Source organism: Schistocerca nitens, chromosome 2 (assembly GCF_023898315.1).
Source record: "Schistocerca nitens isolate TAMUIC-IGC-003100 chromosome 2, iqSchNite1.1, whole genome shotgun sequence".
NCBI lineage: Eukaryota > Metazoa > Arthropoda > Insecta > Orthoptera > Acrididae > Schistocerca > Schistocerca nitens.
In genome coordinates this window covers 944,762,074-944,776,160 of record NC_064615.1, presented here as the reverse complement: position 1 = coordinate 944,776,160, position 14,087 = coordinate 944,762,074, and the positions used below count along the sequence as shown (strand labels likewise).

The window sequence follows — 14,087 nt, the reverse complement described above, 5'->3', positions numbered from 1 at the left end:
CAGGAACTCTTTGAAGCGAGAAACAACCTAGAAACTTGAAATCTTAATGAGTGTTTAATTGTTGTTATTAATTTTACGTGTGACACGGGGGTATACTAAAGAGGTAATGAGGACACGCAAGTACAAAAGGAGCTTTCCATCAGTTTTGTGGGTCGTTATTCCATTCCACTAAAAAGTTGGTAATTTTCACTAAGATGGCGTTTGCTGATAAAAGTGAATCCGATTTGGGAACTTGAGCGGTGCCTCGCTCAACGATACATCGGAGAGGTGGCTTAAAATATTTATAAGACGTCAGTGTCAGGCAACTTAATGGGTCTGCATAGCCTTCTCAGATTGTCTGTACAAAGTAGTCCCCGTCTGGACAGTCGACTGATTTCTCTGAGTGCCCATATGTTGAAAAGGATCTCAGTTTGGTGGATGATCTACATGCAACACGCATCTTCCGCAGTTAATAGCCATCGTCCAGGACACATGAATCTAGAACTCAGGTGCCGTGTTGTAGTGGTTTACTTGGGAGCTTATAGTCTCTGGCGTTCTGGGGAAGCTGCTGATTTCATTGGGTAAGACAGTTTACACTCTCGTTGCACTCACGACCATCAGAGAAGTACGACGGTAACTCAAAATTACGACCGCCCCTGGGCCACCGAGGCCTCTATGCCACCGCTAAGGTAATCTCCGCTGTTCTACTGCCGTTTACCACCGCTGGGCAGAATCTCTCTCGAGTACCCGGAATTTCTGATAATTACCATATTTTCAGCACTGTCCAATAATTCGCCTTCTCTTACTGACCAACGGCTCTCTACTGGCCCCCAAACTGTCGATAACCAACAATAATTGCACTTTCGCCAGTCACTGCTTTCTAATTAATAAAATGTATGAATCTTCTTGGAAATGTGTTAAGGGTAAAATATATTTGTTTAACTGAACCTGCAGTCGACTCTGATTTAAGCAGAGCTGTTCTATCGCCTCTCCTCCCTTAATTTTACTCCCGCTTGATAATGTGATAAAGCGTGATGCGAATGAAAAACAAAGCCTGCAATAGGAGGAGAGTTTCATGCTTTCAGTAGCCGTCAGTCGGATAGTTGGGCGTCTCGTTTCTAAGTCACGACGGCCAGTCACGCTGACGCTGATTTGCTCCTATTCGTCCTGTAGGATGCGTCCGAATCAACTCCCGAGCGCAGCAAGTATCCGCGCAACTTAGCGCCGTGCTACAAGCTTGACAAAGACAAATTACGCGTCGTATTACTCTACAGGCTTCTTCAGAAACATTTCTTGGCGAACCCCGGTTATTCCTACTACACATAAAGGGTGACAAGGGTTTAAGTGCAGATATTTCTACTGGTAACTGAGAACGATGTACTAACGACATAACATCAGTATTTAAATCATTTGCCGACTACTAATTATAGACATTACAAGTCGTATATTTTTAGGTCGGTTAGTACCTCCAAACACATGTGGCAAGACCAAGCCACTAATGCATATTTTCCCTCTGGGCATCAGGTCAGGTGTGGACGCAAAATGGTCGATCTATACTGACACGCGCAGTTCACTTAGCGCTCCAGTATGAGCGTGCGGAAAACATCAGATCGTAAAGTTTGTGGTGTGTTTGTAAGAAGACTGCTCGACGCAAAGAAACAACAATCAACACACCGATGCGTGTGCGTTTTAAGGTACCACATATAAAAATATCTGCACTTATACCCGTCACATCCTGTGCACTCTAACGCTAAATAAGGCTAGCCAGAATCGCTTTCACCTGCGTGTGACGGTTAAAATTGTCGCCACCTACATGTATGTAATCAATGCCCTGTAACAATGTAACTGCTTTCAAAAGACTCTCAGATTAGATCACTTTATCTGGAAGCGAGCAACGCAAGCAGTCACTACACTGTCTGCAACCGGATTGTACCACCACCTCCTCCGTAAACAACACGGGACAACAGTCTACAGTTAAAAGAGAGAAAGGCGAAAACGCCACAGGTTTCCACTGGAATACATGGAATTTTTAGTCTTTTATAAGAACAGGGCGAAGGCGCCTCGTTGTTATCAATCACTAGCTCCAGCTAGCTTATGTCTCTCTGTCCACCTAGCAAAAGTTAACTCATTAAGTCGCCCCTTTCTCTCAGAAACAGCAATAGAGTTATACTAGCTCTATGGCTCTGAGCACTATGCGACTTAACTTCTGAGGTCATCAGTCGCCTAGAACTTATAACTAATTAAACCTAACTAACCTAAGGACAAACTGCCTATTGGCTTCTGTCTCGGGTTCTTCGGCCGACGTTCATCTGCCCAATACCAGATAGCCAATAGGCAGTTTGTCAACAAGTGGCCACGAAAGCCTTAACAATTTTGTAACCTAAGGACATCACACACATCCATGCCCGAGGCAGGATTCGAACCTGCGACCGTAGCGGTCGCTCGGCTCCAGACTGTAGCGCCTAGAACCGCACGGCCACTCCGGCCGGCAGAGTTATACAAATGAAACTTCCTGGCAGATTAAAACTGTGTGTCGAATCGAGACTCGAACTCGGGACCTTTGCCTTTCGCGTCAAGTGCTCAATGGCGGAGGTAAAGCTGTGAGGAACGGTCGTGAGTCGTGCCTGGGCAGACTTGCATACGAAATACAAAGGTCTGGAGTTCGTCTCGGTCGGCACACAGTTTTAATCTGCCAGCAAGTTTCGTATCAGTACAGACTCCGCTGCAGAGTGAAAAATTCATTCTGCGGCTATACTGAGCACTGAAGATCACTCGCTCTCGGCTTCATACAACCAACTCTTTTAAAATCCACCTCCGGCTCACAGGGTCCACGATACCCTACCTAACCTCGCTGCCGAGTGATTTGTTGGTTTCGTGTGGTTCACACCGATCCATGAAATTGAAAGGGTGGCTTGATATGACTGGTAAATTTCCAAGAAAGAGTGAAACACTTTTGTTGCGCCTTCATGGTTGGTTAGCTTGATTATACCAAGGATTGGTATATCACAATACAAAGCTTACTGTTCACTGTTGACAGCCGTCTGAATTGGTCAGTGTGTCAACTGCGACTGAAAATTGAGAAAACCGAATTTCGTGCTGTTATTTAACATTCTCATTTGAAGAGCTGGACTGCCGCACAAATCAAAACTGAATGGGATCGAGTTCACACGGACTCTGCTCCATCATTGAAGACCATGAACATTTACTTTTGGGTTAATGAATTTAAACGAGGTCGGACAAGCAGAGAAGACGAAGCACTCTCCAGCCGTGGAACTAAGAGCACCACAAAGGAAACTAATGACAAAATCAATCACATCGTAAAGTAAGAGCGCCGATTCGTGAGGTTTCTGAGACTGTGGACATCTCAACTGACCGAGTGCGCAATATCTTTCACGGCTATGAAGAAACTGTGTGCGAGGTGGGTGTCGCGATTGCTAACAGTCGACCAAAGGCACATCCGGCATAACATCTCAACACAGTGACTGGCGATGTTTAACTGCAATCCGCAAGACTTTTGCGCCGATTTATGAGTGTTGATGAAACTTGGATCAATCACTACACACCAAAGGCAAAACGACAGACAAAACAATGAACAAAGGCTGGTGAAGGTGCACCGAAAAAGGCGGAGACCATTTTGTCAGCTGGTAAGATGATGGCCACTGTTTTTTGGGATTCCCAGGGATGGCTCTGAGCACTATGGGACTTAAGTTCTGAGGTCATCAGTCCCCTATAACTTAGAACTACTTAAACCTAACTAACCTAAGGATACCACACACATCCATGCCCGAGGCAGGATTCGAACCTGCGACCGTAGCGGTCGCGCGGCTCCAGACTGAAGCGCCTAGAACCGCTCGGCCACTCCGGCCGGCCGATTCCCAGGGAATAATCCTCATTGATTACTTCGAAAAAGGGAGAACCATAAGTGGACCCTATTATACTTTACTACTGGATCATTTGAAACTTGCGTTGGCCGAAACAGACCGAGATTTGCCCGCGAGAAAGTGCTGTTCCACCAGGATAGTGCACCATCCCACAAATCGGCGATAATAATAGCGAAAGCGCATGAAGTCGGCTTTGAATTGGTTCCTCATCCACCCCACTCATCAGACTTAGCCGCAAGTGATTTCTTGCTCTTCCCTAACTTGGAACTTCGGATCGCTGGGAAGAAATTTTCATCAAATGAGAAACTGATAGTTGCTGTGAACGAATATGTTGCCGAGTCACGAGAGACAATTTTTCCGGCAGAATGAAAAAACTGGAGGATCGCTGGACTAAGTGTATGTCCCTCAAAGGAGACACGGCGAGAAGTAAGGTGAGCCGTACACGGAACAAACATTTTTCTTGCTTTTCTTACTGACTTCACACACCATCCTTGTGTTTAGCATATAGATCTTTCAGCTAATCAGAATCTGCAGCAAAACAAAGGCAATGGCACTGGCCACTTCCTGCTCCCGCTAGTTAAGATTCTGCAAGTTGCTGCTTTAGAAGTTCTACCACAACGGGTGTCGGACAACAGCGGCAGTCATGGGAAATGGCAAACCTTTCAGCCAGCCATGCAGACTGCGGCGACAACTCATTTGGGAGGATTAGGGAACGACTGGTCCATCACTCCTAAGCTGGAGAACATCGCCTTCCCCGGAAACTGGCTCTGCTGGGCACAATAGCCATTCGGCGAGCAACACAGGCCGGACCGGGAATGATACGTCACACCATTTTCACGACATCTCTCGGCAGTCGGTAAAGCCATCGGCACACGGACCGTGCTGTCGAACGTTAACGTTGAGCGTGCCATTTCAACGTGCTGCTGAACGCTCAGGAACGATGCGACTTGTGCATACGGTACGTGGGCCCCAACGTGGATACGCGATCGCAACACACTCCAGCGGCAATTTGAGGGATGTTTCTAGTTCGTGAATCACACTGTTTACTCAACGGGCGCGCGAAAAATCCCCACTTTCGCTCTATTAAAACGCACATTTCCTCCATCGCCCACGAAAAGGAAAGTACCATGTCCAATCAATAAGGACACAGGCTTATAAAAGTTCCATTACAAACAGTGCGTTACAAATTTGGAATACTTCTCCGCATAAGGTAAACATTTCATCATTCCCACATTTTAGTAAAACCCCAAGGTCAGTCTTACTTGATCACTGTTCCTACCCAGTAGCAGAATCTTTGCAACATGTGTATTACGAAGCGTAAAAGAAAAAGAAGCAAAATATCTTTATACAAGTAGCGCAAGCTGTCCTGTAATTAAGCCAATCGAACAAAGTCACCCTCAAAAAAAGGTGAACTTATATTTATATAACATCAAATATTATAGCATATACTTATATTAAACTAATAATAAAGTATCAGAAATAAATAAAAACGCGAATGTTAGGGGGAAAAATTTGGGAGTGTTAAGACGCGAACCACATCCCCAACAAAGACACAATTGGACAGACACGCTACTCATTACGCTAAACAAACAACAGGATCCAATGTCTTAAAAATATTGTGCTACCCCCTGCTAAAAATATGAATCGTAGATAATTATGTTATTAATTGAAATTTAATTCTAACAAATTGTACGAAGAACAATGTGTTTTTGGTGGATCTTCAGTGTGTCGCTGCCTTCAAATAACCTACTCTTATAATACGCTCGTTACAATAATTCTTCTGCTACGAATGTGATGTTTCTCATTAATTTATTGGAACGAATCACATAACTAACAACGGGTTTTCTAGTGATTCTCAATTTGCTGGTGCTCAGAAACGGCATATATACATATAGGCTTAAAATGAATGTCAATATGGCGCCTTACAAATCTGTACTGAAGGGAGACGGCGTGCGTGTGACGTAGGTGGCGTTGTGCCATCTCATTGGTCAACGCTCAGACGCACGCTCAGAATATGACATGCCAGATATTGCTCTGCACGTTCGGAAAGACTCCCGAACGTGCTATTCCACGCTATGACGTCAGAAACTGGGCACGCTCAACGTTCGGATGCAAGGTCCGTGTGCCGACGGCTTTAGGGAGGACCATGTTATGAAAACTGCTCATTGAAATTTCTATGAACTCGCCGTGATGAAATACAAGAACCATGTGACATAATTCAACTGAGGACGAAAGTCCGGGACGACTCATACAGGCTTGGCTTTTGGCGTAAAGACGTGAAAGACAAGACGGCTACAACAGTAAGTTAAGTTAATTGGGAGGGCAGCTCCTCGGTGGGCCGCCGCCGCTGCCGCCACGTTAATTGCACACGGGCAGCAAATTAACGCGCGAGCAAATAACCGGCTGGCTTGGCACGGAGCCGGGGCGACGCGACTGCCCTCCCTCCCTCCAACCCTCTGAGGTCCCAGCCGACCACTGGCCACCTGCTACCGGCAGCCGCCGTTCTTTTTCCCTCTAGCACCGCCCCGCAGTGTACGGCTTAACGAGTCGCACTGAAGTACGGCAGTTCTCCTGGCCCGATCAAAAAAGGGATAAGGTTCGCAAATTTGTGCCGTTTCGTATTGAATCGATTTAACGGCTCTGCCCCTTCGAGAGATACTGCGCGTCCACGCGAACATTCCTCCATTTTAATGTTACTGCTATATCGGGAAGGATCCATATACTTATGGCCGATGAAACGGCATAGTGCTTTACTATTACTTATTGTCCCATTTAGCACCAGTTGTTCTGAGATATCTTTCAAGTGTGACTTAATGGTTCAACAGTCAACAGCCTGTGTGTTGCGGAAGTAATTTTATTTTACTCATTGAGATGCTTTATAGGCTGCTTCCAAAGCTGTATGTTTAAACTACAATGTTCTTCGGAGGCTTTGCTCCATCTGCAGATGAGATTTGTGGATGTTTACTGAGCAGAACAACCGTGTTGAAGTTGCTGCACTCCTGGACATCTGCATTGCGTTCTTGGTAGCAATGCTGCCAAGTTGAAAACCAAAACTGTAAAATGCTAATCTGTCGTCGGAAATACACAATGCCTTTGAACAGGACTGCAGAAATTTCTCAAACCATTGGTTTCCTAGGAACAATGAATGGTGCCGAAGTAAAAGCCAAAACTGTCACCTACTGATGGAGCGAAGACTCCGAATCACCCTGCAAGTGAAAAACAAAGTTCAGTTACTGGTTGTGTTGTGTTTATTTATTTATTTATAGAGTACCTAATTTCATGGTTGCAAGGTCATACACCTTTACGCAGAATGGCATCGGAAACCACTCTTAATTCTGAAACCAAAAGTACATCATTCTCTCTGTGGTTTCAGGGTGACGTCAACGGCTCCTTAGGCTTATTACACGATTTTTAATGTTGTGGGACAACATGCAAATATCTTGATATACGTAGATCAAAGTGCCAACACAAAAATCTGAGATTTTTATTATCTGAGTTCTTTATTCAGTACGCCAGAGTAACACGATGCGCGACAGCTTCGAAAAGAAACATATCAATGTACAAGACATCAGACATTTCTGGAGTAACATACAACTATTTTAGCCGTATAGCTGATGTATTGAGATTGGGGAGGGCGCATAACGTATACTGCTATAAAAGAGAGGCAGGGAACTATATCGACTTAAGACTAACTACGAGTACTACGCTGAACAAGTTAAATGAGGCAGATCTCTAATTGTTGGTGTGTATTATTGGTGTTAGTAGCACCGACTTGTTTCGAAAGTGGTTGTCACGGACTCATTTCGTCTCGTCATTGTTCTGAAACTGATACCAAAATGCAGACAGCATTGACACGGTGGTCGGTTTCACCTACGGTCGCCATCTACAAAACCGATTAGTTTTATACCACGCAGGTCAGAGAGACTAACTGTAGGAACTAAATGTTCTTAGGACTCACACCGGCTTACTTACCTTGAGGTAGGAGCCGAAATACTTGGTGACGAAGGGACTGTCGCACTGTGACAGCACCATGATCTCCTGTTGAATGTCCTCGATCTCATCTTCGGCCTCTTCGAGGTCGATGATCTTAATAGCGACAACTTGCTGGGATCGGTTGTCAATCCCCTTGAACACCTCGCCGAACGAACCCTTTCCGATACGTTCCTGTTTTGTGAATATCAGCTCAGGGTCCACCTTCTGCAACAGAAATTAAAACAAAACGCAATTAGAAAAGATGTCATGTCAAGAAAGGTATGTCACTAGTAATAAAATACAGCCAGCTAGTTTGTAACAATTAATTGGTCCTTCATGTAGAGGTAGGGTTAACAATCTCAACTTTAAGAGTAGGCAACATCGTCAACTAAGTGGTACGCCAGTTTTTTCGTTACAAATAAGATGATGTCTACTGATACCAGTTATTACGCAAAATATCAGATGATGTCTACAGACCTCCCAGCTGAGTTCTCTTCCTGATGAAAATTTAGATGGAATGTGCCGCTTTGTGAATGCACATTTGAAATTAAAAGAGCCCGTTACAAACAGAAATCATAAAGCAAAATAGCATACGATAGAGGTCCTCATTCAAAATCTTTAATGGAACAGTTGAAGGCTATACCTATCACGACACTTTTCCTATTTTATGTTACGTACAAAGTCTGAAGGGTTGCTAGAGCGTCGCTATTTTCCAACAAGTCGATAAACACAATCCCAAAATAACTGCAATTCAATAACAGATGGCTACAAAGAGGAGACGAAAATTTCATCCAATTTGTACTTTACTAATGCGTCAAGATATGTAAGTGGTGTATCAATGGTAGCGCAGTGGATGCTGACGATAGCCCGCTCAAAACCATAAATATATGGAGATATATGGCGATACGACGTGATATTACCAGCAATCAGTTACAGCTAAGATTAAAATTCCTTAACAGAAATAATAAGCGATGTACGACGATACAAGTTTCCTTTCTTTTTTACTCCAATAATAACACACCCTACTAAAGATATAAAAATTGCGATGCGACGAAGTTATGGCATACAATTTATTTTTAGATGTCCCGATAACGTCCTTTTCAGATATGCGTTTATTTTATTAAAGAAAAATATCTTCTGCATTCTGACAATTATCTTGCATACGAAGACCTTCGCTTTTTGGTTACTGAAATTACGATTCCTTATTTACTCTGTTGGTTAGCTAAATATGAAATTCGTACATCCTTAGTAGTTGTCCTATTAGGTAAACTTAATGATGGAAGCGAATGTATCTCTTACGATCGCTACACAGTGTAACAGTTTTGTGTTGTCGACATGCGGAAATGCAAGATTTCACAGCAAGAACAACACTGCTCGAACACAGTTAATTCAGTTAAGAGTCTTAAAGCGAGGAATATTCCTGACAATTTGCGAGAAATTTGACCGACTGACAAAGAAATACTGTACGTATTTGGATACGGATGGGGAAGGAAGTCACTGATGACATAGTAAAGAGGATTGGCTTGGCTTTTGTCTAAATGAGTTAAATGAGGATTGGCTTGGCTTTTGTCTAAATGAGTTAAATAAACCACAGAATCCTTAATCAGCAGCCCAGACAGAGATTTGAACGCCCTATCCTGGGGAAGGTAATGCAGTGTCTATAACCAAAGGCTCACTCTTTCTATATACCGAGTAATGTTCCCGTTAGTTTGTTCGTTTCTTTGCATGGCAGTGGATAGATACGTAAACAGCGCATGTGAATTGCACGCCAGGCATAGACTGGCGAAGACTTTCCACAGCCGCCAGAGTCCAGTGCGCCGCCGATGTGCATGGGTAGCGATTCCGCGAAGCTGTTGCGAATAGCTTTAAACGGCTGTCAAGCAAAAAATGAGTGACTGCTGACCGGATCGAAGTCCCCGAGTTGGCACGCGAGCTCTACCCACATTCTCTGAAGATGGAGTAATGGATCCTCCTCCTCCTCTCCATCCCCCCACCTAATTACTTGATTCTTCATACCTGAACATGGATGAGGTTTAAATTCGAGATAATTGATAATAGGAAGCGATACCTTGTAATAGCTCTTCTACCATATAAAAAATAAACAGTTGTCGGATATCGTAAAGAGTCCAAGAGTAAGTACTTGTCGATTTGCAACCAAACGAGTTACCGTAATAGCAAAACGTCCACTACACTGCCTGAATTGTCAGCAGACGAGAGGAATTTATAAATTTAAACTCACATGTACAGGGCAAGGCACATAAAAGTGGCCCGAACGAGTGGATGCAAATGGACGTGAACTTGTGGGGAGGAAAAGATCTACAGTTACTTACAACAGGATGGAACAACTGTCCATACAGCCGGCCGAACCTTGGAGCACATTTACACAATCTTCAGGCCTGACAGAGTTGTTAGCAGAGGTCAGTCTGGTGGCGGCCCTAGTTAGCCACCCCGGTCACCTGATTCATCAATGTGCGAATACTTCGTGTGGGGGGCCCTCGAGTTTAGGTGTATCGCAACAACCCTCACAGTCTTTAAGAACTGCAGCCGAACATTTCAGATGGGAGTGCAGCAATTCCAGCAATCCAGCTTCGATCCGCCTTCAGCAACTTGCTGACTAGTGCCCGAAGGTGCCAAGAGATGAATGGTGGTCACCTTCTACATCTGCTATAGTCAGGTTAGTACAGTGTTTTTAATTTCCTCTGTTGTGTGTCTTTGTACCCTGGAATTCCGTTCTCTGGGCCGCTTTTATTTACCCCACCCTGTATAACCCAACATGCACTGTATGAGTACGTAAAACATCGGGTACATAGATGTGGTAAATGTCCTCCAAGATTTAATAACAATATTTCATGGGATTAGAGACCCGTGAGTACCACATCGTTCATACTGAAAGGGAAGAGAAGAAGATGCGCGGCATATAGGTGTATCAATAACAAAGTTTAAACGTATTTTGCGGCCATATTTAAAATTGCCAAAGACAAACAGACAAAAATACACGAGAGATTGTGATGCTTTATCAATAGTTAATGGTTCAAAAATAATTTGTCTCTGATACGATCCAAAGCGGGAGAAATTAAAAGGCATTTAGATGTAAGAGCTACTGATGATGAAAATCAGCTAAGCGCGAGAGAACACATTAATCTTTAGTGCCAAAAGCGCTCCCTCTTAGATTCAACGCTCTCCCAACTACTTTTTCCGTGCAGCGTATGTCACTGATCATTAAGGTAGAGAGCTGACCAGCATTTTTCGGTATAGTCGTATTAAAGACGCGGAAAATTTAGATCGAACATTATCACCACTCAAACGGCAGCCGTACTGCATTTTAATGAAAGAACATCAGGTCCAAATAAGAATGGACTGATGTTACTTCCAAGAAGGGAGCAGGTTCCAGTGCTATTCTAATAGTAATAACATACTTAGCATACTATGGCTAGAGCATTTTACTACTGTTTGCAAATGTAGCTGTTACGTGGCAAGAAACACTCCCACATGAAAACTCACGCCAAATACAAATACCTAATGTGATTCAAAATTACGGGCATTGAATGGAAGGTGACTCTAAATATAAAAACGTTCATGCAGATTAGTGTTCAATTCAGGGACGTTTGTCACATTGTTGAGAGGGAGAGAGGGGGGGGGGGAGCGAGGGAGGGGGGGGGGAGAGAGAGAGAGAGAGAGAGAGAGAGAGAGAGAGAGAGAGAGAGAGAGAAATGGTTCAAACGGCTCTGAGCACTATGGAACTTAACATCTGAAGTCGTCAATCCCCTAGACCTTAGAACTACTTAAACCTAACTAACCTAAGGACATCGCACACATCCATGCCCTAGGCAGGATTCGAATCTGCGACCGTAGCGTCGCGCGGTTCCAGACTGAAGCGCCCAGAACCGCTCGGCCACAACGGCCGGCAGCCGGCAGAGAGAGAAATTGTCCCAAGCGAGCAATACGAGGTAGCATCGAGGGCATACCGAGAATCTGAGCTACAGGGGGGGGGGGGAGAGAGAATATCGTGGCGGATGACGAAACAGTTTTGAGATCTCACGACAGGGGGCTCTGGGTGCATTTGCTGCCAGTCAGTATCCGTACTTACTGTAGCTTTCTTCGGAATGATATATCTATATGTTTGGAGAAGCAGGATGCCGGTTTGCCACACCTGCCCCTCGCTGGGAATGTCGTTGTGTGACATGAACAAGTGATGCAAGCAGATCGAAATGGAAAGGCCTGTCAACATTTATTCGGAGAGGTCTAAGAAACTGTACTCTTTTCCCTTACAAGAGAAATAGTGAACTACATTCTTCTGACCTGTGTCTCATATTGTTTGTGCATCTCAGTGGGAAAAAGAAAGGTGGCACAAGTAGTAGAAGATCACTACGGGTCGGAGAGGCAAAAGAGAGTGTTTCGTAGGTGATGCTCCACCTGAGACTAGCTTGTGCAGTAGCCATCAATGTGCTATACCTGTTTCTTGATGGGGCTTCTTATACTATCAGATATACCTGGTGCTTCCTGTAAGTACTTACTCTCACAAAATGTTATAAATCGAAGATCAGGATCTCTTTGTGTGATATTTGGTTTGGAATTACGTCATGGCGATTCGTTTAGTAGTCAAGACTTACTAATTTTCCTTTCTTTTTCTGCCACTACATTTGAATTTGATAGGTCCTTGGTGGGGGCCCATTGTGGCCGATTTGCTACGGCCTACCTGCGACGGCAGTAAGTAGTACTGGTATTGGCACACACGGCTTCGTAAGGTACTCATGTAGCGTGTAAAAATGTCGTATACGGCTCTGTTACGACAATTTCTTTTGAACGAATTACCGGCAATGGAATTCATTTTAGGTAGATGGAGGTTTGTGAGTTGTATGCACCTTGCTTTTAGAGATATAAGAATCGAGTGGTGGATTCAATCGCCGCTGTTTCTCTGGAAGATGAACATTATGAACAAGTGTCACATCAGCAACAACAGCTGGTAACGTCTGGACAGTGCGCAATATTGTGGTGCAGGATGCGTGATTAAATATGTGTGACACAATTTACGCTATAAGTATGTAAGAAGCAAACGCACAATGTATTTTACATGTACGTAGAATTTCCTACGAGAAAACTCTGTGTAGGACGGATGGCGCACGTTTGGTTTGTTGACCAAATCAATTGCGAGAACCCCGATTTGTTCCTGTCGGTTCGTCACCTTAAGGCAGAAAACAAGCGCCCTTCAAAACTGGGGGCGGAAGGTGGTGTGTGTGTGTGTGTGTGTGTGTGTGTGCGCGTGCGTGCGCGCGCGAGCAAAAGTGAAAGTCAATTTCATCGGCGGGATAGGTTGTTGACAGAGTCGTCTTTTTTTTTTTTTTTTTTTTTTTTTTTTTTTTTTTTTTTTTTTTTTCAAAAGAATGTCTTCATGCTGATTATCCTTCGAAGTGTGAAAAACAGACTCGCAGGTGATACGCAAACTCTTCTTGATCAAGTGCATGGAAAAATAAGCGAGAGACCTACAAAGCATTTTGGTAATGCGAAAACAGTAAGCTTGGCACCGACAAATTTCGACTATTTTTAAAGCGTAGACTGTGTCTGGAGGCACAAACTGAGTGAGAACAGACACTTGTGTTCGGAAACGACACAGCAAAGCGTCAAGAGTTATAAGGGACCATCGCCTGCCACTAAGCTACCCTTTCGGCAGCAAACGTGAGTTGTAGCGCTGGCGCCCCTGCAGTCACGCTCTTAGCGGTCGCTACGGTGGTGGTGTGAGAGGCGTGCACGAATCAGACACCACCTAAGGTTCAGAACACTGTCACGGGCAGCGCGAGGTGTTCGGCCTGCGTTCCGCCAGCGCTGCAAATGAAGTTTATTGCCGTAGAGGTACCGAAGCAACAAGTTTTTCCCCTGTAACTGCAGCGTCGTTTGGTGGCGTATCCGGACACAGGTTCTATTCTCAATTTGTTCTTCAAGATACCAATCTACATTAGAACCTGCCCCAGTTTGTCGTTTTTTTTTCCCACTCTGCATAAGCCTGTCTTCAACATCAGAAATAAGGCAACGAGGTGTGGCTCTCAATTCTGAAATACGCCTCTGCACAGGGGCAACGTTATTTTACGCCAGCTCTTCACTAGTACATCTTCAGTCAAAAGCACTCTTCTGTTCATCAAAAATGTAAGTTAGGGCTGTTAATAAAAAAATTCCGACACGCTTCAGCAGGTCAGAGGTAATTGGTTCAACAGTCGGTCAATGGGCGAGAGGGCAAGGGGGGGGGGGGGAGGAGGGAGGAGA

The 14,087-nt window shown here is 44.4% G+C and overlaps 1 protein-coding gene across 3 annotated transcripts in view; it reads right to left on the bottom strand.

The window, feature by feature from the left end:
• The window catches only part of LOC126237272 (serine/threonine-protein kinase 26), a 649,741-nt gene that overhangs the window by 71,691 nt on the left and 563,963 nt on the right, over positions 1 to 14,087 (bottom strand). For all 3 annotated transcript variants that reach the window (XM_049947200.1, XM_049947202.1, XM_049947199.1), the window contains one exon: positions 7,833 to 8,057. In XM_049947200.1, the coding sequence (XP_049803157.1) occupies positions 7,833 to 8,057 (225 nt within the window). The remainder of the gene's footprint in view (positions 1 to 7,832; positions 8,058 to 14,087) is intronic.